Raw genomic sequence first — 27,609 nt, forward strand, 5'->3', positions numbered from 1 at the left:
TTGTTTTGATGATGAAACAATTTTTTATTTTATTTATAAACTACTGGTTCATCTGTCATAAATATTCTTTTTAGTATTACATTAATTTTTACACACAATATTTTTTGTATACATGTTATCTGTTCTGGAATTGAAGGAATCTTCAAAGTTAGACAGAATTAAATAATAGAGTCACAAAGAAAGCTTTGACCTATCCCTAGAAACCTTCAACCTGCTGTAGATCAACCATCAATGTCAAGAAATCCGTGTACTCCGCCTATTATTCCTGAATCATTACTGAGCCAAATATTGATAATACTCAATAAAAAAAGAGGTTTGCAATAAAATTGCTGAAGATTGAACATAGAAAATAATAGTAAAGGTGATTTAAAATACAAAAAATTTAAAAAGTAAAAAACAGTTTGCAGACCTTATAAAGCGTTAAATAAACGTTATTATGCATTCAAAAATATTTTTTTTGTCATTCAACTGCTGTTTTAGCTGGCAGCGAGCAGTCGGAATCTTCTATTTAGTAATAATCGCTCTTCAATTATTATTTTTTACGGGTGTCATCTAGAGGTGTAAGGTCTTAATGTTTTTTTTGTATATAAACACTTTATTATAGTTTAAATGTAAAATGTGTAATATACCCAATACTATAGCATATAAATGAGTGTAAAATAAGTTCATATAGCTTAAATATCGTATTAGAAATTGAAATTTAATTATTGTATTACAGATACACAACCAAATAGCCATACTATATATGTAGCCACTACTTAGAAAATGTTCATTTAAATGCGCGCTCTCCATCTTCATCATCTAAATAAATCTTAGAATATTATCGTTATTAAATTAGAAATTAGAAAGAAATTCATTTGCTGACAGCTTATAGTTTTCTTTGGTGTTGACACTGACAACTGTTTAATATTACACAGTTGTCAGTGCTTTCATTGCTGACAATTAATAAATAATATTACAAAGTTGAAAATACATACCTACAATTGTCAAAATAATAAATATACTTTAAAGTATAAATTCACCTACCAATATTTAATAGACTTGTTATTTAATTGTTTGTTTTAAAATCAATAAACAAAATAATAGAATTATTAACAAATTTTGAGTATATAAATGTATTGAAAATGCTGAATAGCTTTCGAAATACGATTAAATGTAAGTATAACTTTTAAGGTTATGTTTCGATAATATAATTAGTTAAGAAATATTCTGTTTTTCAGATTTACGATTTTCTGATTTGGCTTTAACGGCAAACAGTACAAAGCAATCTAAGACCTTAAATATTCCATATAAATTGCACGATAACCATGAATTCATATCAAAAGCTAAGGCAATATACTTCACTCCTAGATCTATCAATTTGGAGATAAATGAAAAGCCTACTATAAATAAAACAAAACGGGATCCCATTTCCTACACACCAATAGTTAATCCTAGATCGATTTTACCTTTAATTGACTCAGCATGGAAGAAGGATGAAATAGCTTTGCCAACTATTGACAGGGAAGAGAAACAGGCAGTACGGCTTATTGTGATTAGAAGAAAAAAGATGAAGAAGCATCAAAAGAAGAAGTTATGGAAAAGGATGAGATTTCGCTGGGCCCGGGTAAAAACTATTATTTTTAATAATATTATGTGATGATACATTGTGAGCAATCATTTGTTATACTTATACAGTTACCCCCTGATTCATAATAGTCTGCTAACTTAAAGCATTGCTAATTCTCACTCTGTCTTCTTCTATTGACCTAAGTCAGAATGAGAAAAAACACTCCTTAGGGGCTGTTTAAAGTTAGAGGACCATTATGAATAAGGGGGTTATTGTTTTTCACATTGTTATCATATTATTATTAGTATTGTGTTAATGTTGCTTTTATTCAGATTAATTTCATGTGATATTCATGAATGCATATTTTGTGGTACATATACATGGTGGCATGGAATCTTGGCCAAACTCATAACTTGCATTAAACTTTTTAAGTATGTTTAACTTTCCTTCATAAGTGAATACATCAAAATTATTGTTATGTTAATCATATGAGTATTTTGGTTTGTGTTTTGAAGTTTTTATTTGATTCATGTCATTTGTATTATTCAGTTGTTGTTTTAAACTGTGTTTGGGAATTTGAAATTGTTTAGTTATCCAATATTTTTGGTTTTGTTGTGATTACTGCACACCTAAATGGGCACCTGAATTCCATATAATATAACTCATTTATAAAGTACTGAATAATTTTTTAGATAGAGATAGTGAATGTCAGCTTATTAGCCAGGACAAATGTTTGAAATTGATATCCACTTCTTTCCTTTATCATCCGATTTGTCCATGTTATTAGCCAACTATCTAGACAAAGCCCAAGGTCTTTCATACAGTATGCTTTTGGGAACATGTTGACTTCAATGTTACGTTACAGTTGGACATTCTTGTCTATGAAGTGTGAATGTGATTTGTAGAGATTTGGATATAATACTTTTAATATAATTCTCCAATTTATCAGCCACTCATCTATTTATACAGATGAGTTTGTAGCATTTTTCACAATAGGCGTTATTGCTTGGTTGGTAGGCAGGTAGGTCTGTATATATTGATTTTACTTAATTTTCATTTTTGCAAGGAAAGTCTGTTGTATTTATTGAGTATAAGACAGAACATGGAAAAGAGTAAGACAAGCACAGACAACAGAGCATGGAACTCCCACTGGTAAGAGAATATAAGACAAAATATTTTCCATTTTGCCTTAAATGTTATTTGGATGTCTTAGGATCATGTTTCTGTTTGGTGAATACATGTTCACAAGTTTTTGTGTTGGCCAAGTTTCTGTGCCAGTGAGTATCTAATAACAGTGGGAGGCTCCTTTGTACAAGATGTTGGCTAGATTAATGGTACCACAATGGCGCCTATTTCTGCCGTGAAGTGTAAAATTACTGTTTCAGTCTGAAGGGCGCCATAGCTAGTGAAATTACTGGGCAAATAAGACTTAAAACCTTATGTCTCATGGAGACATGCACAGTTGCAGAGCCACTCAGAATTTTTGGGTTTTTCAAGAATCCTTCATTGTAATGGGAAGGGCGTATCAATTACCATCAGCTGAACATCCTGCTCGTCTCATCCCTTATTGTCATAAAAAAATCACCTTTATGATGGTTATATAAGCATGAAAGTGATTATTGTTGTAATTATTAAATGGGATATTTTAATGAAAAGAAAGTTTGGGAGACAGTTTCCATAAGGTTATGTTTTATTAGTTAAAATATGACCTATAAGTTATTAAGTTATTGCAATGAACATTGGGCTTTAAGATTGAAAGGCTGAGTTTTACAAAAGAGGACAACTTTGTTCTTCTTAAATTTATATATTAAATTAAATAAACAATCCTTTATATTTCAGACCAACACTTATGTGGCACCATGCTTATATTGATCTCAGCAAAATATTAAAAGATAAAAATAAAGAAAGAAATGTAGTAACATGTTTTATTATATATTATCTATTTTTTTATTATTTCTAGCTTGTCCACTGGTATGGGCCTCCTCTAAGACCTTCCAGTGCTCTCTCTCCTGCGCTTCTCTACTCCATACTGGTCCAGCAAACTTCTTTAGATCATCTTCCCACCTTAATATCTGTCTGCCTTTCTTTTAGCATCTCAGGGTACCAGTTCAGGGTTAGTTTCTATGACCATTTATTTGGGCCTCTGGTCACATTACCTGTCCATCTCCACTTAAGTTTTTTGACAATTTTTGTTATTTTTATGGGGATCACCTTTGTATTTTGTCTTATGTCCATTAGTATTTCTCTGTCCTATAATTTTATGTCCAATAGGCTCCTCTGCATGGAGTCTTGGCATACTTCTAGTTTTCTCATGTTTTTGCATGTAAAGGCCCAGTTTTGGCAGAACAATATTTTACTACTGATAATTTTGTTTCAGGTCAAGAACAATCGTAAAATAAAAAAAGAGAGACTGTTTCAAAGTGAACTGGCACTGATGGTAAAGCAGGCAAATGAGTTCTCGGCTGAAGAGTATGTAACCAACAAGATCCAGCAAGCCAACCATGTGCCCCTGCCCACACGCTGGAAACATAAACGACTTCCACAATTCATTATACGACAGTTGCTCGGCATTGACAAGAAGATTAATTACAAACATACAGATGTTTATAAAGCTTAGGAGAAAATGGTATTGAAATTGTAGTGTTGTGGAATGATTTATAACAAATATCTGAGAAATTTGCTTGAAAAATAGATGTTCTTTTAACCCAATATGTATTATTTTATTTTGTAATCATTTTAAATTAAAATATATAAAAAAAGTTGATGGTTATTAACTTGTAAAGACTTTGTAATATATTTGATTGGTGGCTTAGCATTTGGTATGTGGGGCTTAGTTAATGTTACTACCACTTGTATTTCTCTCGGAGTAAGAAAAAACACTAACATTTATGCCATACTTGTAACATCTGGTTTGTGTATTATTGAATTGTACATTACTCAATGAGAAATGTTAAGAAATTCTTCGTCTCTCTTTAATCTTGACTACTCATACATTTTGACTTGTGCAAGTTAAAAAAATGAAATAGAAGTTATCAATCATATTTAAATAAACTCAAAAGAGTGCAGTAGATGTATTAATTCGCATACGCTATAAATAAGTAAAGGTGTTATGCAAGCAATAATACTATATTTAAATTATAACTTTCTTTACAGGGAAGTGTACCAACGCAGCATTTTCGCTTGGATAGCTAGGCTGATTTGTTGATTGAAATAGCTGTCTAAGCTTTTGCAGCGTTTCCACTATCCGTAGTATTATTAGTTGCCAGCACTTAAATTATATTTTTTTTTTAAATTGGCATTGTTTTGGACGGATTTGTATCGTTATTATTCTGAGATATTAAGTTATTTATTAGGTATATTTACAAAAAGTAAGATTCAATGATATTATAGTAATAAAAAAGGTAGATATGTCACTAGCGCGCCGAAAATCAATTGAGTCAATTGGTTCCTACTTCCTTTGGTCGTAACTCGTAGTCGCTCTCTCGATATAAAAAACGGTACACACGCGTTTGTTGTTGACAGAATTGCTTACAATTTGATATAGGAACAACATTAAAATGAATAAAACAAATCATAGAATTACATACCACAGTTAAGAAATCATGAATTATAACAATGATATTATATACAATAAAGAGATAGATATCGCACTAGCGCCCGCAAAATGTTGCAGACAAATTCAGACAATTGTCGTAATTTCATTTAGTTGGCTAATAGCAGCGAACTAAGCCGAACGTTTTCGTGGCGTGACAATAATAATCTAAAATGCCAACCTGTGTCTTAAGAAAATGTAAAAACTATGTTTGCAAGATATATAAGAGTGAAGGTATTTCATACCATACGAAATTATATAAAAGAACTTCGTATTTGTATTTTATCACGATTTTATTTCCTATTTACAAATAAATCTCGAATTATTAAGGTGGTGGTTCGAGCAAGATAGAGAATATGATGTCAACTGCAGCGCGACAAGGACAAATAGTATGTGTCATAGATTAATCAACCAGAAGTGAAATCGTAGGCAGGATACATAGCGTTCGTAACCGCTTGATTGCGAAACTTGAGTTTTCTAGTTAGCTAAGGAGCGTCTTTCTTAAATAATATTATGATGATTATAATAAGATCTGGCTTTCAAAGTCTTATAATAAAGGTGGAATAGAATGAGATTAGTAATAGCAGGCTATTTGATATTTTATTAGTACTTAATCTTGGAATGTATGTAACGTACCAGGAGGTCTACTCGCAAAATCGACAACAACACATTTGGAACGATACGATAATACTCCGAATATACCGCAACTACCCTGTTTGCTGCGGGATGATCGAGGTAGTATATTTTAGGACAATTTAGGAAATGATGTAAAAAAGGCGTTGTTGCAGTGAATGTAATACGAAATTTAATATTTTTTAATAAACAAGTGCGTATAGCTGAACTATCAAACTACAAAAACAAGTTTTAGGGTAGATAGCGGACGTATACAGTAAGTGCTATCTGCTTGCGTAGGAGATTTTTCAGTAACACTGCCCTTTCGGTATATCCCTTGCTAAATGCAGAAGAATCAATGGATCATTTTCTGTTTCTCCCATTATCTTATTGTAATAAACCCTCAACAGAAATACATTCATAAATAATATAATATACAAAAAATAATAATTGTAATCTTAAAACTTTTTGGGAGCCGTCGTTTGTACAATTGTAAAAATGGAACCCTTATTGTTAATACATTTCGGTTTTGTTTTCATATGTCTATATGATTTTTCTTCTAGTGTGCTATTGCAATGTTAAATTATTCATGTGTGCGTTTGTGTATCATTTACAAACACCGAATGTTGTCTAGGTAACCTATCTATACTTTTAAATATCATTGAATTATAACATTTTATTTGATTTCATTATTTATCTAACAAAATAAATGTTGCCATGACAACGCCGATCGCCGCCAAACCGATAATAGATTAACGTACAGAAATGACAAAATATTGATGCTGTCTGTTGCGGGATGATCGAGGTAGAATATTTTAGAAAATGATGTAAAAAAGTCATTGTTGCAGTGAATGTAATAATTTTTAATAAACAAGTGCGTAACTATATAGGTAGCTGAACTATCAAACTACTAAAACAAGTTTTAGGGTAGGTAGCGGATGTAGACAGTGAGTGCTATTTGTTTACGTAGGAGTTTCTTCAGTATATCCCTTGCTAACTGCAGAAGAATCAATGGATCATTTTCTTCTTCTCCCATTGCCTTATTATAATAAATCCTCAACAAAAAGACATTAATAAATAATATTAGATACAAAAAAAAAATTGTAATCTTAAAACTTTTTGGGAGCTGTTGTTAGTAAAATTGTACAGGTACCCTTACTGTTGATACCTTTCGGTTTTGTTTTGGTGTCTGTATGTTTTTTTATTATTTTATGTATAAATAATTTATATCATGTTGTCTACGTAACCTATCTATACTTTTAAATATTATGGTAAGATTAAGATTAACTAAAATTATTATTTTTAATTACACGCCATCTATGGCACTATTTTTATATTTTTTTGAGCCTTGAATAGTAAACTGGCAGTGTTTCATAATAGTTTGTGTATTAGCTCACAGATATCACTCAAGTGTTTTATATATTCTACATTGCGATGTTACGTTTATTAAAGTTTAATAGCCTCGCTTAGTGTGTGTGCATATTTTAGTATTATTGAGAAAGTATGCGTTTTATAGCGTTAGGTGATCATAATTATAAAATTTCATATGTCACGTTGCAAATTGAATCCTTCGGGCTTCGGGATCAGTGCTTGGTTTTGCAGCTGAATTTAAGAGAGCGCCACCAACCAACTAGGTGCTAAAATTGATTTTATAAAAAATATGCATACAGAAAATAAATTTTCCGCGTTCAAACATAGCAGCATACCAATTATCATCATAGGGATCTGGATAGGGTAGGGACTAGGGATACAAAAGTCGGTATTTTGCAGTTCCACATTGTTGAGCTTTCAACAGAGTGATTAGCACAAAAACCTGCTCCACTAGCCATAATATATGTGAATAAATAGCCAATTTACTAATTAGCGTATTATACACATTTTATATTTCGATTGCACCTACTTCAAGAAGTCCGAGAGGTAATAGGAATTCTTCAAAATTTTCACAAGTATATTAACGACAGTAAGTATAATATTTTCATTATTAATTAAAACTTAAAATTGAAATACAATTTTAGTAACTCTAGACGGCGCATAGACCTCCATCTACACCCTACCTACCTCTACACCACCTGTCTAGCCACTGAGTACCTACCGAGGGGTTCCGGGCGGTGGTTGTTCCCGCTGAGAACATTGGGCATTCCTCTTGTCTGAGTGTATTATTGTGTTGATATTAGAGTATAATTCAACTGATAAGGATTTTTGATTAATTAATTCGGCCGTCTAACGAACTGTACACAAACATAAATGACGCATGACCACATGCGCAATTCTTAATTTGCGTGTTAATTTGTAAATCTGTACAGTACTTGAAGTTATAATTAAATCTAGTTTAAATAAAACTATCATGTAGGTATAGATGAAGATGATAGAACCTCACAAACATCCTGTTATTAACATCGTCAATGTTAAATATATATTGACTCTGCGAAACCCAGTTACTCAAAGGTTTTGATGTCAAATAGATATTCTATTTTTACACATAGAACAGATAAAATAGAAGTAGAAGAACTACCGATCACCGAGTCGGGTTGGGGGACGTCGGGGACCCAGTGCTCTGTGAACGGCTAGATCACTTGGCGTTGCGTAGAGACGTCGCTTCATTGTGTGTCTTCTACCGCATTTATCACGGGGAGTGTTCTGAAGAGCTGTTCAACCTTATTCCTGCCGCCGAATTTCACCTTCGCACGACACGCCACAAGTTAGGATATCATCCCCACCATCTGGATGTGTGGCGGTCCTCCACAATGCGGTTTTCAAGGAGCTTTCTTCCGCGTACTACAAAGCTGTGGAATGAGCTTCCTTGTGCGGTGTTTCCGGAACGATACGACATGGGTACCTTCAAAAAAAGCGCGTACACCTTCCTTAAAGGCCGGCAACGCTCTTGTGATTCCTCTGGTGTTGCAAGAGAATGCGGGCGGCGGTGATCACTTAACACCAAGTGACCCGTACGCTCGTTTGTCCTCCTATTCCATAAAAAAAAACCGAGTCCCTCAAATGTAAATACTGTCGTGGAAATGATGAAACACCTCGTCACACTGTAAACTAACGCAGGGCGCTGCATAATACGAGAAACTAGCAAGGACATTAACTCCAAACGGAATTCATTAAATTCTCCTCTCCAGGGATGTTATTAGCTTCATAGAAGTAGTACTTAGGTCTCAAGGAGATGAAACATGAATCGGCGATACAACAGATTTGATAAGGGTAACGGTGTCCACAGGAAATAAAACACTACACTTGTCAAATTCTACCGTTCTAATTTATACATACATACATACATATATATATATATATATATATATATATATATATATATATATATTCACCTTCATTTCACTCCATTCACCTCATTATCAATCTAGGGCAGTAGGTTTATGGAAGCAAACGACAAACATCGGTAACTTGATAGTAAGTGGTCACTGACTTAGGGGAAGTACCACAAATTACTAGATTACCAAAAATTGTAGCAGCTTACATCAGACTCCATATTATGTGACTGGACCTGCGCGTTATATATATATATACAATAACAATATAAATAGCCGTGGCAATCTTACATGAAGTTATGTATGATGTTAATGGATATGAATGTGTTTAAAGGTCGGGTAGTTACATTTGTTAAAGTAAATCCACACTCCGTCTAGTTAAATCAAGTCAACGTCAAAGATATAATAATATTATAAAAGAGAATTTTTTATGATAAACTTCTTAATTACGAATTCGACACCCTGTTGACACAGATAAATGATTCCTCCGGGAAATTTACTTTTTACGTTGTTTTTGCTTAGGTTCGGCTGTCGCGAGGGTTTTAGCAAAAAGGGCTTTGTTTATTTTCAGATCATTCGCCCGAAGCTAAAACAGGCTCTAGGTTGTCTATGGCGATGTCGTTTCATATTTTTTTTAATAAATGTCAAAGCTTATAAATCTGTGCACATATCTAGTCCCGTAAAAATTGATAATTTCGCCGAAAACATTAAAAATCATACAAACTTGTTATCAAAGTATAAGTACGTAAAACGCTATCTGAAGATTTTTTTTAAATGAGAATGAGGGATGAGACAAGGAGGACGTTCAGCTGATGGTAATTGATACGCCCTGCCCATTACAATACAGTGCCTCTCAGACTTCTTGAAAAGCCCAATAATTCTTTGCGGCATTTCAATTGCGCTCGTCAACTTGAGACATAAGATTCTAATAACGATGTACCGGCACGGGATGCACTTCATGACTATCAAGGCTGTAGCTAGAATTTTGGTAAGGGGGAGGGGGGGGGGGCAGGCGTAGACAAACCAGGAATATATCTAAGTTAAATGCGAATCTAGATTCAAGCATTCATAGTACAATCATATAAAACGTTGTTAATTGTTTAATAATATGCTACCGACATAATATTACATTACGGTTGGTGAACATTCCTACAATTTCTAAAAGGGGGGTGGGGGCGGCACTGTAACAGCCGAACACTATTGATACGCCGTAGACCTTCGACCCGCAATTCCCTACGAGAATATAGAGCAACCTCGTGAAGTCACCTCCTGGCAGTTTGAGTGTTGCCAGTCTGGTGATGCAATCGAAGCCTCTCCACAAGTTAACGCGTAGTAGTTTTTAGCTCCGGCATTATTCACAGTGAGCAGGTAACATTGCTACAATCTTCTACAAACCATTACGCACGGCACGGTCAAATACTAAATAACAATCAGAATAAGATTAATTCCGAAATAGGTTAACCGGGAAACAAATAGGGCATTCATTTAAAGTTGAGGTAAAATTAGGTCCAACAAATTTTAAAAATTTAATTTAGAAAACTATTTCATCAGGCTTTTATTTTGATTAAAAGGCTTCCTGTATTGTATCCTGTAGATTCCAGATCACTTCAGTGCAAGTGTACCTGCAGGTTGGCGTCGATACATTTCAATATATCACGCCCCTGGCACGGGTGACATTATTTATAATAATAATAGTAATAAAGTTTATTGGCAACATAATTACACTGCTAAAATATCTCGTAATGCGAACGCAATGCTATATAGTATATATTTCAATAGTATAGCGTAATCTGAAAAGTGCTTGAGCATTTCGATAAATAAATGTATGGGGATAGATACCGTATTCTATCGGCGCAACTTTATGTGGTGGGTATAAAGCCACCCAGATATTTTCATGACGACGACCACAAAATTTCTTTAATCTGAGTTTAAATAGAACGTTTGATGTAACTCGTATTGTAATCACAGCGTACTTACATATAATATTTAGATATTAATTAGATTTACAAAAGTGGATTTCGTAACACGTGTTTGGAGCCCGCAGCGCCTGGAGAGGTTCCGTGTTGTAATCCGGGATTTACTGGATCCGAGATTCGTAGACGCTATTAGGATTAATCCCTATCTCCTACACTGTGGCTAGATTAGAGGCTTCCGCTACACAGGAATGAAAAACTTAAATTATGTTGAGTATGATGTACATTGGTTGGAATCTAATATGGAGTTATATGAACCTTTATCGTATATTATACACTCCGATCCTTAATACATCTAGATAAAGTATACAGCTGTGAAAATGTCGAAAAAAATTGAGTTTAGAACTAACCTCTATTTTGAGTAATTCACGCATACTAACACATAGTGTCATACAAATCGCGAGTTTAAGACGTAGCTTGTCACGCACTAAACTAATATTACTGGCCCGTTTTGAAGTTATACTTCTTTAGGCGCGTAATAAAAAATGATAAGAGTGAAATTTTAAGACGCGCGCGCATCTCTGTAACACAAAAGTAACAGGTTGAAGTTGGTTCCTAAAATTTTCTGACGTTTGCGTTGTATTCGTTATTATTATTAGGACTGGCAAAGGGTTCCAGCACATTCAGCCGTATTCATTAATTAATTGTGAAAGCCATCGTTGAAAGATTTTTACAAAATTGTTTTTTCTAAAAACGTAGAATAGCATTTTAATGATTTTTGCTTCGTTAGGCCAACGAACTAAAACTTCTTGCGTGCATACACACACACTTTTTATTGGTTGTCTAACAGCAAGAGACTATCTAGACGTATAAAGTTTCTAAGACTATACGGATATATATACGAATATTTATGTTCATCATAATATATACTGACGGCCGTTCCCAATATACTATCTACAGATAGAGATGGATTACTACCTTCTACTGTCAGTAATTAGCTGTCAATAATCTGAAGCTGTCCCAATATACCCGATAAGTAATTCTTATCGCCTTCTATTGGGACGCGTGAATTGCAATTTCTATATAAACCTTTATCGCTGGTAAGCTATACGTCGTCCCATTGACAGACAGCGTGTACGGATAAGGTGAGTTACCGTCGATAAATTTATTGGGACAGAAAAGTCAACGATAGTTACGATTTTTATCTCAAGTAAGTAATAGACTGAAGATTGGAAACGGCCGTAAGGGTATTTCATATTTAACTGCATCTACAGATTGAAAGTTGACAGCATTTGACGCGGTACAGCTCTTATGACTCCAATAAAAGGAATAACTTCCACACATAAAAAAAAACAATCTTCTGCGCTTGGTTTAAGAAACTCTCACGAAACTTATAAATTTCGTTAATAACTAGGGTCTGATAATCGGTAGAGCTGTTTATGCGCGAATTCGTTATCAAACAAAGTCACATAATTCATATGCGAGACTGACTATAAAGTACAAGTGACCGATATATGGTTAGTTTACCTTACCACCTTTACACATTGACAAAGTTTTCATAACGCAGCAGCTATTTTGCGAAGAAATTCTATATACGAGGAGTGTTATTTATAATTTAGTTAATTTATTTTATAGAGAGTTTATTATGCAATAATATATCTTTTGTGTATTGACTCACTATCTAGTTTAATATGTATTTTAACAATTATATACGACTACAAGTAATTATAGTTAAGACGATCATAAAAACATTGTACTTTTGAATTTTGTAAGTAATTTAGTTTTAACTTTTTTCATTCATTATGTATTAGATGCTATTGACAGCTTGATGTGTTTACAAGTGCTACCAACGTCATGAACTGTCAAGACATTTGACATTTGTGACATTTGACATTTTAAGTTCTCGATATATGATTGATTAGATAAGACATCCCAACCACTTATAACAATAACAATTTTATTTAACGACTTACTTTGTTAGTACTGTTTTATATAATTATAACTATAATTTTAGGAATAACTAAAATAGTATATTGATCTTTGGTTAACTTGATTTGTTTAAGTTAGTTGGCACTACAGTATTGCAAACTAAGAGTTGGTAGCATAATCACTGTGACGGTCGTGCCCTTTATAAGCCAGAGCGTTCAGTTCGAGAGAACATTACACATTAACAAGGGGTAACGCTACCCAAATTGTATTAAGTTAAAAGCGGAAAGTGTAAAATACAGATATTTCAATTTTAAGTGCGTTTAAATTACCAACCCCTTCTACACAAGTGAAAATATAAAAACAACCTGTGTATAACGGTGTGGGTTTTCACTAGAACTTAATTTAATACTGTACCTACTTTGAAATTGTAAAGTGTAGTGTGTGAACTCTTTGTTATCTCAAAGAAATATATATCTACAATCTAGGATTCGTTGGCTGATGCTCACATTAAATCTAACTCTATCCATATAAAAGTTAATTCAAACTTTAATTGTTCATATTTATATTGGATTTTAACATAATTAGGTAAATCATTAACAGGCCTAAAACAAAACAAACAAAACAAAACAACATTAAACCCTTGACTAAACAGATCGTGACAAATAAATGAAGACAACTTAGTTGCGGGATTAATATTAAGTAATATAGATAGACCGATATACTTAGATTAAATATTCAAGAAATAAAACGCGTTACATATAAAATATGTTATCTTTATTTATTGTTATGTAAGATGTGGGATCTCTCTGCATCTTCTACCGCCTTTAGCACGGGGAGAGCTCAGAGGAGCTGTTCGGGTTGATTTAAGCGGCGGAATTCCACCACCGGACATTACGTGCAAAGTACCACCCGCATCACGTTGACGTCTGGCATTCCACAACCGCGCGTCTTGCAAGAAATTTCTTGCCTCGCACAGCCAATTTGTGAAATCAATTACCGGCTATACCTTAAAGGCCGGCAACGTATCTCTTGACACCTAATGTTTCGGATGTCTATGGGCGGTTGCCTCACCTCTCCCCATACCGTGAGCCTCTTGCCCGTTTGCCCCCTCTTATGTCTTATATATAAAATTCTCATGTCGCGGTGTTTGTAGTTAAACTCCTTCGAAACGGCTTGACAGATTCTCATGAAATTTTGCGTGCATATTGGGTAGATCTGAGAATCGGACAACATCTATTTTTCATCCCCCTAAATGTAAGGAGTGGTCCACGCCATTTTTATTTAAATATTTTTTTAAATTTTGATTATGAATTAGCATTAAAAAATACATACAACTTCAAATTTTCACCCATCTTCGATAAACAGTTACTTTTGTATCGCGATTTTAATATCGGCAATACAACGTTTGCTGGGTCAGCTAGTATATCTATAAAAAAAAAAGAACTAAGAACACTATGAATGAAGAATGATATAAGAAGGCTCCTATAGGTCTAGGGACTGGTTATTTATGAAAATATCTTTATTTTTCTTCTTTGCCTGGCCCTTTCCCATTTATTTGGGGTCGGCCCTCAGTATCACGCGTCTCCAGGTGGCTCGGTCCTGGGTCGTCTTTTTGTTGATTTGAGCTTCCTTCTTACTACAGACATCCATGTGATTCGGGGTCTTCCTCGTCCTCGGGGCTTTCTATATCTAGCACTTTTCTGATCATGTGGTTGTATGGTCGCCTCATAACGTGTCCATACCACCGCAGACGACTCTCCTGCAGTTTCTCTGGGTTAGGTGTCACTTTGGAGGTGCCTCTTATGTGTGTGTTTCTGACCTGATCCAGTCCTCTTACACCACCTGTCAACCTAAGCATCTTCATCTCTGCGCAGTGTTATTGATTTTCGTGCTGCTTTTTGAGTGGCCAGCATTCGGCTCTGTATGTCGTGGCCGGTAAGTAAATCTTTATTATTTTTCTAAATTTTCATTTGATATAAGATGTACCTGCAAGACTCTTGTTGTATCTTGATGTTTGAACCAACATAAGTGTTCCGAAAAGTTGCATACATGATTCCTGCCACCGAATTCCACCTTCGCACTGCATGCCACGAATTAGGACATCATCCCCACCATCTGGATGTGTGGCGGTCGTCTACATTCTGGTTTTCAAGTAACTTTCTCCCACATACAACAAAGCTGTGGAATGAGCTTCCTTGTGTTTCTAGGATGTTATGAGTATCTCCAAAAAATCGCGTACACCTTTCAAAAAGGCCGGCAACGCACTAGTGAATCCTCTAGTGTTACAAAAGAACATGGGCGCTGTACGCATGTTTATATTCTTCCATAAAATTACATGCTAAGATTTAGTAGGCTTAGCAGTAGTACCTTTTTGGCTAAGGTTGCCTCCAGAGTTCAAAACTAATGGATGATGCGGGATCCAATCATTTTGATACATATTATCATTTGTATTTATAATACCATTAGATTGATATTACTCAACAATAACAATTATTATAACAACAGTTAGACCGAGCGCTGCCAGTTAGTGTGCGACGCGATGACCATTCACCATCAGATGATCCACAATATAATATTATCTTCTCCTATCTTCCACAAACAGAATAGATTGCCAAGTCAGCTCTGTCTATAGTTTTACAAGAGTCCGCGCTACGATGTTCAAGATTATTAAATGTAAATTGTATCTCGTAAATTTTGTACAAGTTACCGCAATAAAAAACTTTAATATCCCGACGCAGAAGTTTGAGCCGTAAATTGTGCAAGTATTTGTTTATTTGATACAGGCGTTACGAAGCGGAAAAAAATAACGGCTCAGGTGTTCCTGAACTGTGGAAATTGAAAGGAGGAGGTTGTGTTGTCTCCTGGTGGTGGATGAACGATTATTTATTACATAATTCCATAATAAATATTACAATGTTCTGATTATTTTTTTAAGGAACAGAAGGACAAACGAGCGTACAGGTCACCAGGTGTTTAATGATCACCTCCGCTCACATTATCTTGAAACACCAGAGGAATTACAGGAGCGTTGCCAGCCTTTAAGGCAGGTCTACACGCTTTTTTTGAATCTACCACCAATGTCGGATCGTCCCGGAAACACCGCACAAGGAAGCTCATTCCACAGCTTTGTAGTACGTGGTACGTGTTCGGATTAATAGGTATGCTGTATTATTGATGTGTGATATAATTTAATATATCACTACATATTATAGAACAAAGTACTCCGCGTCTGCCTGTCTGTCTATTCGCGATAACCTCAAAAACTGCTGCACTATTTTTTATGCTGTTTTCACCAATAGATAGCGTGATTCCCGGGGAAGGTTGTAGTATATAATTCGTTAAGATTTTGTATACATTTTTGGAACAATAACGATATTTGTTGGAGGTGTAGGAATATAAGCCGTCTGGGAGCTTTCAACTAAAACGCTGTCTAAATCCTTTGAGATATAACAAAATAATGTAGAGTGGAATTGCGTATCTTATATAGTTCTACAGAAAAGTCCGTAATGGCATATGTCTATCTCTTTAGGGTAACATACTATATCCATTACAATACTTAAAAATTGGCAACTATAAAACGGTAATGTAAAAGATGTTTACACTGACAGATACATCTTTTTTTTATTGACAAAACAGCGTCTGTCGGGTCAGCTATCTAATACATAAAATTCTCGTGTTCCGGTGTTTGTTACCAAACTCCTTCGAAACAGCTGGACGGGATGAAATTTTATGTGCATATCGGATAGATCTGAGAATCGGCCAACATCTATTTTTCATACCCCTAAATGATGGACCCACCCCTAAATATAATTTTTTTAATTTTTTGGCTACATTTTTTTTTTATTTTATTATGATTCAGCACTGACAAATACATACAACTTAAATTTTTCGCCCTTCTACAATCTACTACTATTTTTGTATCGCGATTTTTATATTATTCTGTTCCATCCACAAATCCGCTATAGGGTTGCAAGATGGCATTCGAATACAATAATTGTAGTACGATTTATTTGGTAGGTTTGAGAATTGGTTGCATCATAGTCCAAAATTTTTATTTACTTTATATGGAAATACAACGTTTGCTGGTTCAGCTAGTTATATTAGAAATACATCAAATTATCTGTAAAGCACCACTTTATATACTACATTTTAGCCTAATTGTTACCTAAAAATATATCAAATCTTAATTTTATCAATTCAATTTATAGCTAAAACTTTTCACTCCAGACATTTCGAACTTTCCGCTCCTGTCAAAATGTTATTCTTTACCGAACATAAATTGAATTTATCTCCAAAGTGAGGTGAGCCGACGGTTAAAATATAACTCTGTTATATACAATTCCAATTAATAAGTAATTATTGTTATTAATTAAGTTATAAGGTGTTCACGTTGAGGAGGGAACAATTCTTATCATCTTAAATGTTCTGGATTGCCCTTGATGTAATTTAAGTAAAATGTTTGAATTAATAACAAAACTTGGTTCTGCGTTACTTAATTGACTTATTTTACGAGGCTGCCTCGGAAGGTACTGCCTGTTAGCAATGAAATTATACTAATAATTTAACGTGTGTTACTTGGGTATTTATTATTTAATTACTTAATAACTTATTTAACCGAAAGAACGAGAACCAAAGGCACCGACATAGCCCAGATGGTTGCGAAACTGAAGTGGCAGTGGGCAGGGCACATAACTCGACGGACAGATGGCAGTTGGGGCAGTAAAGTCCTCGAATGGCGACCACGTACCGGAAGACGTAGTGTTGGCAGGCCCCCCCATAAGATGGACCGACGATCTGGTCAAGATTGCCGGAACACGTTGGATGAGGGGAGCGCAGGACCGGTCGTCATGGTGATCTTAATCTTCCGGCCGAAATGATGATGATGGTATTTTAATTATTAGTAATTTCTTGTATTCTGATTTTTCCAATATATTGTAATTTCTTTCTTATGATTACGTTATGTAGCGAGCACACTTGTTGGGTCCACCAGTACACAACAATTTAAAAGTTCCTACAAACAACACAATTAAAAAAAAATGAAGAATGCGATTACGAATTTTGCACAGACGGGCAGAATATAGTCATCATATTATATTGCCAGTATATAAACATATCCATTAACCAGTCAATGATCTAACAAGACACGAATTTTCATCAAGATCGTGGATACCATTATTGAGTTATAAAATGACATACAGAAAGACCGATGTTTAAAAAATCATAGAATTTGTGTCAGTCAGTCATAAAACGTTTACTTATCTCAAAATTTCACAAGAAATGGAAATACAATCAGAGGCTACTACAGATTTATATAGTAGTAAAAAACTTAAAAGTTATTTTTTTTTTATAAAATCGCTTATAAAATGCTTTTATTTACTTACGGTATGTGTGGATGATGCAGCTACTGTACTCAACAACTTTTGTTTTGTATTAATTTAGCTCAGCTGATGGTAATTGATACGCTCTACCCATTATAATACAGTGCCACTCAGAATTATTGTAAAACCCAAAAATTCTGAGCGGTATTCACCTTGAGACATAAGATGTTAAGTCTTATTTGTCCAGTATTTTCACTAGCTACGGCGCCCTTCAGACCGAAACACAGTAATGTTTACACATTACTGCTCCACGGCAGAAATAGGCACCGTTGTGGTACCCATACTCTAGCCGGCATCCTGTGCAAAATCAAATCAATAATTTTTGTTTTGTTTTAATTTACATTTACGGCAATGACTATTTGACGTTTGAGTATTTTTGTTGCATTACTTTACATATTATATATGATTCTATATTTGAAATCATTTAAAAAACGATGAAAATGTAAATCTTGATATAAAAGAGTGGCAATAAGTTTCTTGCTACTACTTTTCATTAGCTCAACCCTTTACGAAGTAGCATTAGATTCAAAAAGAAAAAAAAATTATTGTCATTTATGTGACTTACATGAATAAAGTGATTTTGATTTGATTTGATTGAGTATAGACATGAATTTGTAGGATTTTCTCTGTTGGTAATCCGACAATTGATATAAAATTTCCATACATTATACATCCATTCCATAAATTGTTGTATTAGATGAGTCCAAGATATTATCATTATCTCACGTTCATTGTTCACGCTGGCAACCGTTCAAAGCCGGACAATGAGGTCATAATCTACAAATGAGGGTCACGTTCCGTCCTACAGGAAATTGCTTCCTTTTCCTAAAAACTATGTCCTTTCTCTAAAAACATATATTTCAGCGGAAATCGAACCCGCGACCCCTTGTTAGTAATAAACAGAGACGAATATGGAGCCGAGACAGAAGAAATATGTAAAAGTATCATAAAACGAATGCCGGAAGTTTCGCTCGAGGTTTCTTCCCGGTCATACTTTTCCTTGAACATTTTTAGTTACGTTCAGAATAAATGGATATTGATTTTGTATTGTTCGGAGCTATTTCACGAGAGTAGCCGCTGTGCGCCCGCTGCCGTATCTACACCTCCCACCTTCATTGTAAGATGTATCTTTGTAAAATATTGTGAGTGTTGTCGTGACCCTACTTTGCCGCATATTTTTGTGTGCCATAATGTCGACCTTTTTCCCTCCCTGGCATTCAGAAATAATATATATAAATACACGATTTTCAATTAGTTATAAGGCTAGTATACGCAAATTATTTACATATTCTGTTCTTAAGTCAAACGCACTCCGGAAACAAACATCAAGGCGTCCCAATTAAATCACTTCAGGAATACTAAATTGGATCCTGTAAGAAGGTATTGCCTTTTATTTTTTTATTGTTCTGATAATGGTAATTAGTAATTCAGGGAGTTTTCTTGTAGAAGGTGTACCTACAAACAGAAATTTTAATATTTAAAACAACAAATCAAGCAGTTGCATTCAGGATGCATCATCGCTTGTCAACTGTCAACAGTGGAACTTGTGCTTAGAGATTTTAATTATATTTTTAGTGTCTAACTTTACTAAATTGCAGACTTTTGTAATGTATTTGTAGTATAAAGTGTTTTGAACCTTGGTAAATGTTATATTGTGAAAGTGTACAGTATTTACAGTGATAAACTTTTATTAAATTTACAAACAATCACATAGTGAACAAAAAATTTTCATGTACCCTCAATTTTCGTAATAATTGGTATTATTTCGTCGTCAATGCCGTATCCATACAATTGCCAAATAATCATGGTTGGAGAGTGTTTGGCATGTAATATTGGTGTTCTACTAACACAAAAAAGAATTAGATGCACTAAATGTAATGGTTTAAAACCACACTGAATGCATATCCTCAAATTCAGTACAAATAGCCCGTATCAATTGGGTGTGTCCTGCATGTACTGCTGTTACTTTTAAGGGTGGTGATAACACTAATACACCTATAAGAGTGCCACTACGTATAGAGACATCGCCGTCGACATTGAGTATAATAAATAATCAAACTGATTGCTCTACCATACTGTCGGAACTTAAATCATTTCGTAGTGAAATGCATTCAAGACTAACCAGTCAGGAGGAGAAGTTTGATGCTTTCAGTAATGGCTTTAATTCCTTGCAGACTGAGTTGGCTGATATGAATAAAAGTTTTCAGTCACTTCGAACTGATCTCGATTCGGTTATTGAATGTTCAAATAACATAAAAGAAAGCAACAATCGGAATACAGAAGTTCTTAATGACACAGTAAATTCAATTGGAGTCATTCAAAGTCAAATTAAAGAACACAATGACTCATTAGATTTTTTTTCCAAAAAAATTGAGGCACTACAAGTTGAATCTTCATCCCATTCTTATGTAATCTCAGATTTAAAGAATGACTCCTCTACTTTCCATCACAATTTCAAATCCCTTCTGAGTAAGGTTATGCAACTGGAACGAATATCAAGAAGCCACAACATAGAAATACAAGCTGTGCCAGAAAGGAAGAATGAAAATTTAAATACAATTATAAAAAAATTATTTGATAAAATATCTGTGTCACTTCCAGATGATGTTGTTATCTCATGCAATTGAGTAGCTAAACGTACTGTATCTGATCGTCCCCGCACCATTGTAGTTACTCTTATGACACCGAAACATCGTGATTTAATTTTATCAGCGGTTCATAGATATAATAAAGCTAACCCAAAAGATATGCTTTGTTCTTTGGACCTTGGTATTATAGGAGAAAGAAAGCCAATATATGTCGCTGAAAATCTTTCACCTGAAGCTAAACATCTGCATATGGAAGCAAGAAAAGCCTCAAAAGTTTTGAATTTTAAGTATGTATGGGTCAAATTCGTATAATGGTATACATGAGAAAGGACGAACACTCTCCAGCTATTAATATTAACAGCTTAGATAAGCTCAAAAGTATTTCTTAGATAATAAGCAATTATCACTTTATTTTATTTTTATATATATTTCATATCCTTTCCTGTTGTTTTTAACATTATGTTAATTTATTATCAGAATGTAAACAGATTTAAAACGAAGCTATATGATTTTTATATAAATGTATTAAATAACAACTATGATGTAATCTGTTTAACCGAGACTAATCTGAACTCTTCTATTAGGGATAATGAGTTCTTAGACGATCGTTACAATATTTTCAGAAGAGACCGTGATGTTAACACTAGTCATAAAATAACTGGTATTGGTTGCTATAAAAAAATGTTTTGTAGCCAATAGGGTTACTGTTTGGGAATGTAACGTTGAATGTATTTGGCTTAATCTTGTTACTAAAAGTGACGATAAGCACAAAACCATAAGTACTAAATTGGGTCTTGTATATCTGCCGCCGGACCTATCTATAGAAAAGTTAAAAATGTTTTATCATAAAACTAGTGATATTCTATCAAACACAGATGAGTCTTTAATTTTACTAGGTGATTTCAATACGCCCAATCTAAACTGGCAAATAGATAATGTATCAAAAACTGTAGAGTCTAATTTTGCAATTATGGACACACGAGTTAGATTTTTATTGGACTTAATGTCAATTGGCAACCTTAAACAACATAATTATATTAAAAATAGAAATAATCATACGCTTGATTTATTTTTCTCCCGCCAAATTTCCGTATCACTTGAGCCATCTCAAGCCTTGTCTCGAGAAGATGTACACCATCCTGCCTTTGAGGTCAGTGTGAATCATGGTATATCTAAACCAGTACTTAAATATTGTCAACGTAGTCAGACATTTAATTTTAGGAAGTGTAACTTTGAAAAATGTAAAGAAGAATTTAACAATATCAATTGGCATTCACTTCTCTCATCTACTGACATAGATAATGATCTGGCTAACTTCTATAAAGTTCTAAATAATGTAATTCAAAATAATACACCTTACAAACAGCAACGTAGATCATCTATACCAGTTTGGTTTAACAACTCTTTAATTAAATGTTTAAAGGAAAAGGATAAATATCACCAAAAGTTCAAAAAATTTAAAAACCCCCGGGATTATGATACCATTTCTTTTCTGCGTAAAAGATCAAAGAAAATGATGCAAGATTGTTACATCACTTATATAAGTAATATCGAGTCTAGTCTTAAAAAAGGTAGCAGTAAGCTATTTTGGAATTATGTAAAAAATAAAAATAAATGCTCACTTATTCCACCTACTGTTCAATTAGATAACAGAATTGCTATAGATGGTAACCAGATATGTCAAATTTTTGCAGACTATTTTCACACTGTGTATGAGGCTAATATGTCATGTGATTTTGTTACTAACGCCCATAATAATAATTTAGACTGTCTCAGCAGTATTGTTGTTCAAATGGATGATGTAAGTAGAGTTATGAAAAACCTAAATCCGAATAAAGGACCCGGTCCGGATGGAATACCGTCACATTTCGTTAAATTATGTCATGTAAACTTTCTACACCCCTTTCTATTATTTTTAATAAATCCCTATCATCTGGAGCTTTTCCTAAAAAGTGGAAAATTGCTCATGTAATTCCTGTTCACAAATCTGGTGAAAAGACAGATGCTCGTAACTACAGACCTATTTGTATACTTAATTGCTTTGCGAAAATATTTGAACGCGTTATATATAGACATATTTACAACTTTATTAAACCTATACTGATTCATGAACAACACGGATTTGTATCATGTAAATCAACAACATCTAACATAACTGAATATATTGACTATCTATTTGAGACCATCGATGACAAGGGACAAGTAGATGTTATATATACAGACTTTCAAAAAGCGTTTGATAAGGTCAACCACGAGCTCTTACTTATAAAGCTAATGGAATGTGGTATACATGGTGATTTAATGCGTTGGATCACGTCATATATTAAAAATCGCACACAAATTGTAGCTATCAATTTCTGACGCCATTTTGGTTCCATCTGGAGTACCTCAAGGGTCTCATCTCGGTCCTTTATTGTTTGCTTTGTTCATTAATGATGTCTCATCATGTTTTACTTGCAATAGTAGATATCTGTTTTATGCAGATGATCTTAAACTATACAGAAAAATTGAAAACATTGATGACTGTTTCAATCTATAGCGTGACCTTTCTGCTCTCAGTACTTGGTGCCATAATAATTTAATGAAACTAAATGTTGACAAATGTCATGTTGCCACATTCACTAATAAGATAAATAGCGTAAATTTTTCCTATCACATTTCGAATTCAGTTTTAAGTCATAAAGAATTTACTAGAGATTTAGGTGTCATTGTTGATAAAAAACTATCATTCATTGAACACATTGATACTACTGCTGAAAGAGCAAATCGGATGCTAGGTTTTATCTTGCGCATTTCAAAACCTTTCAAATGCCAACATAGTGTTGTAATATTATATAAATCTCTAGTTCGTAGTATTTTAGAATATGGTTCAGTAGCATGGTCACCTTTTTATAAAAACCACATTGATACCGTGGAAAATGTTCAGAAACGTTTTTTGAGAATTTTGTGTAACCGTTTCAAACTTAGAAAATCACTGCATAGTTATGAAGCTAGATTAAAATATTTTAATCTAGACTCACTTGAAATGCGCCGTAAATTAATTGATCTAATATACATGTATAAAGTTGTAAATCATCATATTCATACTAAACTGTTGTCCAGGTTTTCACTATACTGTAATCCTTGTAGGACTAGAAATGGAAGGACTTTCTTTGTTCCAACTTCTCGATTGTGGACATCACATAATGCACCAGTTACTAGATTATCTCGTTCATATAATGACTTAGCAAATATCAATAACTGTATTGATATTTTTTCTAATAGTCTGTGCAGTTTTCGACGCCTAGTTTGACACTCTGCGCCTGTTAGAGCCTTAGCTTATCTTTATGTGCTTCATATTTATGTTTTTTGAAATATGTATCAGTTTCGCTTTATTGTATGTTATACTTATAATATGTAGGATATAATTTTAGTTTGTGTGTTTTAAAAATATGTTTATTTTATCTCAGTTAACAAGTTACATGCATTTTCCTAAGTCGTGATAGTAACATAAAATTATTTATTGTTTTATATAACTCTACATTTATTTAAGTTAAATATCACGTGTTACAATCATAAGTGTTTCCATTTAATTGACGTATATGTTAATAATGATTTACTTATACTAGCGTTATTTTGTAATTATTAATACATGTATGTTGTATGGGAACCAATAAATAAATAAATAAATAAATATGATAAATCCTGGTATTTGACGTAAAATACCACAATACAGTAGTGAGACTTATCTTTAACAGTTATTACACGAGTAGCCACAAAACAAGCGAATATAATCAACAAAATTGAATTCCTTATACCAGCATAACATTCCATAATATGTAATTAACATTTATATACTCGTATGTACTAGCCGTTCCCGCGCGCTTCGCTGGGCGAATTTTAAAAGGATATAAATTAAATTTTATTAATCTTATTACAAATACAATAAAAAAAAGCTAGCAGCTATAAACCATAAAGGATAAATTTCGCATCGAATGGTGGTAGTTTCATGTCGATACGATCAGTGGTTTAGGCGTGATTGAGCCTCAAACAAACACCATTTTCACTATATATAATTAGAAGAAGAGTCACATTTCATTCAAATATTTACTCTTATGAAACAATGAACATTTATACAGTCCGATGTGGCCCCTCGCCGTAGGTTGTATTGCTTACATTCGTATATGCCTGCATACAGCGAACTTTAAGATACAGACATCTGTAAACGTCGCGGCAAATCCTAACAGATGTCCGACCGTTCGCAACTCTTCTCAAACAGAGCGCTATTCTGTTTCAGTGATACCAACTTGCACTCATAATAACTAATATTGAATAGAATAGAATAAAAATTTATTGATAACAAACCACCACCACACTATTATTAAATAATAAACCAGAATGAGTAATAAATTCTTAGAACTAACGAATAAAACCAATTAATTAACACAATTTATAGCTAAAGACGAAAAAGGTACTGTGCGGCAGTGAATGTCCGCAAATGGAGCTAACTCAGTAATAAGCTGCAATGTCGTGGCGCCAATGTAGCACTGGTTTTCAGTAGCCCCAACATTATCGAGTACTGGAGTAGTAGCAACATGTGATTTTTTTAATAATAGATATGAATATAATTCAATAGAAGTTAATAACTAAGTAAGAAAATAAGTTTACTCATTGTAAATAAAGGCAGTATAGCTCTAATTATTGCTTATGTTTTGTATCAGTAAAAAAAAACTGATAACCTATCTTGGTAATACTTGTCAGTAATTAAATTTAAGTTTTAAATAATATAATAACATGCTTTCTTGTTACATTGTAAATCAAAGAGGATGTAAATACTACTAGAGGCGGGGCTGCCTAAGTAAAAATTGTAAATAAGTTTAGTATGAAACGTGCAGTGATTTCACATAAGTTTGAAGTAGTGGTAAGCGATGAAGTATAATCCGGGTAGGTTTGAAGGCAAACAGTTACTTAAAACGTAGTGGATTTCGGATCTTTGTATTTTACAAGATTATAGCCGTCACCTGTCTACGAGTATCTATCAATGACTGCACATACAATCGAGTGAATTGCTTTTTTCTTAGAGAGTTTCGCTAGGCTGGTAAAATGACAATTACATAGTACCATTTACATAATATGTTTCTTCTTCCTGTCTTTTCGTACTTGTATAGTTTTCATCAGTAAATTGTGGCCAAGGTAATAATCATTTTGTAGTTCAAAGAATAAGATATTAATTAATGAAATTCTTGAGGTTCTCTATAACGTATTTGCTAAAGTAGTCGTGCTTTTTATAAAAGATAGAAGAATTCTGAATTTTTATACCTGAATTCTTACTAAGTTTTATAACACTATACAATACTTATTCAATTATGTTACTTTTCTATGTGTTATTCCTAATAGTCTGCAACAATTTCAGCCTTTTTCAAAATGTTTTCTGTATTATGCCTGTGTTTTTTTTTTATGGAATAGGAGGACAAACGAGCGTACGGGTCACCTGTTGTTAAGTGATCACCGCCGCCCACAATCTATTTCAACACGAGAGGAATCACAGGAGCGTTGCCGGCCTTTAAGGTGTACGCGCTTTTTTTGAAGGTACCCATGTTTACCTAACTGAACGGCTACAGATAACCAACATTGCAGATAATAAGTCTTTTTGCTCTTAATAGACATCATTAGATACATAATAGCTTTAAAGGTAAATGTATACACTTTTATAATAGAGTCCTATCCACTGTTCAGGCATTATTTATAAATAAATTTAAATGTTTTATTAAAAAATGTCGCAGCTGAATATCTAAGTGATCGGACAGCCTGGGACTAGATTATATATATTATTTTATAGCAATAACCAACAGTATAAATTTGTATATTTTATTAAAAAGGGGCGTAAAAAAAGAATGCTGGGAGAGTTTCTTGCGCAGCTTCTTCTCTCTCAGAGTGCCATTTGTTTCCGAAGCGGTAGTAGTATCTAGTATATTAGAAATTACATCAAAAATAATTCTTAACGCATCAATTTTGACAAAATAAATGGCCTTTTATTGAAAATTTATTGAAATAGGCGTTACTTTGCGGAAATCCATAATTACACAAATTATTTAAGCCAAAATCTGGCAGATTTTGGCGAGACAACACGTCCTGAGGATGCCTCGTGTAGAGGCGAAACACGTGTCGAATTGTTTTAAAGACAAATATTGGCGGAATTAACACTAAAGAAAACTTAAATAATTTGGCCTTTTATTGATTCACAGACGAATCCTACCCAAAAAAGTTCTTATCCATTTACCATCATATACTGATAAAACTACTAGATAAAAGTACTGGCCTGTTATGTTTTAAATAATAATATAATAAGTAAAATTGGAGTGTCTGTTTGTAATATTGAAATAACCGTTTTTTACTACATATATATTAATACATATAAGCAAAATAACATTTTTTGTCCGTCTGTTTGATCCGGCTTATCTCTGAAATGGCTGGACCGATTTTGATGGGACTTTTATTTGAAGGTAGCTGATGTTATAAGGAGTAACTTAGGCTGCGTTTATTTTAGATTTTTTTTAGTAAAATAAAGTAATGATGCAATGTCCAAGAAACGGTCTAACTCTAAAAATAATTTATATGGCAAAACAACGTTTGCCTGGTCAGCTATTTACCAATAAGTTTAAATAATAAAATACAAGTAGCAGAATACAGCCGCGCAGACGAAACGGTCTCAAATCTAACTACACGATATTTCTTCCCCAACGGATACCATTTGTCTTTCGCTCTAATCACATTAGGCTTAGTAAAAGAGTTTCCCGCTCCGA

At 33.7% G+C, this 27,609-nt stretch overlaps 1 protein-coding gene across 1 annotated transcript; it reads left to right on the forward strand.

The window, feature by feature from the left end:
* Positions 1-986: 986 nt before the first annotated feature.
* Positions 987-4,258, forward strand: LOC126968607 (uncharacterized). Its single transcript, XM_050813634.1, has 3 exons — positions 987-1,155; positions 1,221-1,606; positions 3,927-4,258. Exons 1-3 carry the CDS (start codon positions 1,125-1,127, stop codon positions 4,164-4,166), a joined length of 657 nt encoding a protein of 218 aa, XP_050669591.1. The 5' UTR covers positions 987-1,124; the 3' UTR covers positions 4,167-4,258.
* Positions 4,259-27,609: the final 23,351 nt, after the last annotated feature.

This window comes from Leptidea sinapis, chromosome 16 (genome assembly GCF_905404315.1).
Source record: "Leptidea sinapis chromosome 16, ilLepSina1.1, whole genome shotgun sequence".
Classification (NCBI taxonomy): domain Eukaryota; kingdom Metazoa; phylum Arthropoda; class Insecta; order Lepidoptera; family Pieridae; genus Leptidea; species Leptidea sinapis.

Excerpts from the sequence above, each read along its gene's own strand:
- LOC126968607 (XM_050813634.1), top strand. The coding sequence starts at position 1,125 with ATGCTGAATAGCTTTCGAAATACGATTAAAT. Across the intron at positions 1,156-1,220 it reads CTTTCGAAATACGATTAAAT|ATTTACGATTTTCTGATTTG; the intron begins GTAAGTATAACT and ends TCTGTTTTTCAG. Across the intron at positions 1,607-3,926 it reads TGAGATTTCGCTGGGCCCGG|GTCAAGAACAATCGTAAAAT; the intron begins GTAAAAACTATT and ends ATTTTGTTTCAG.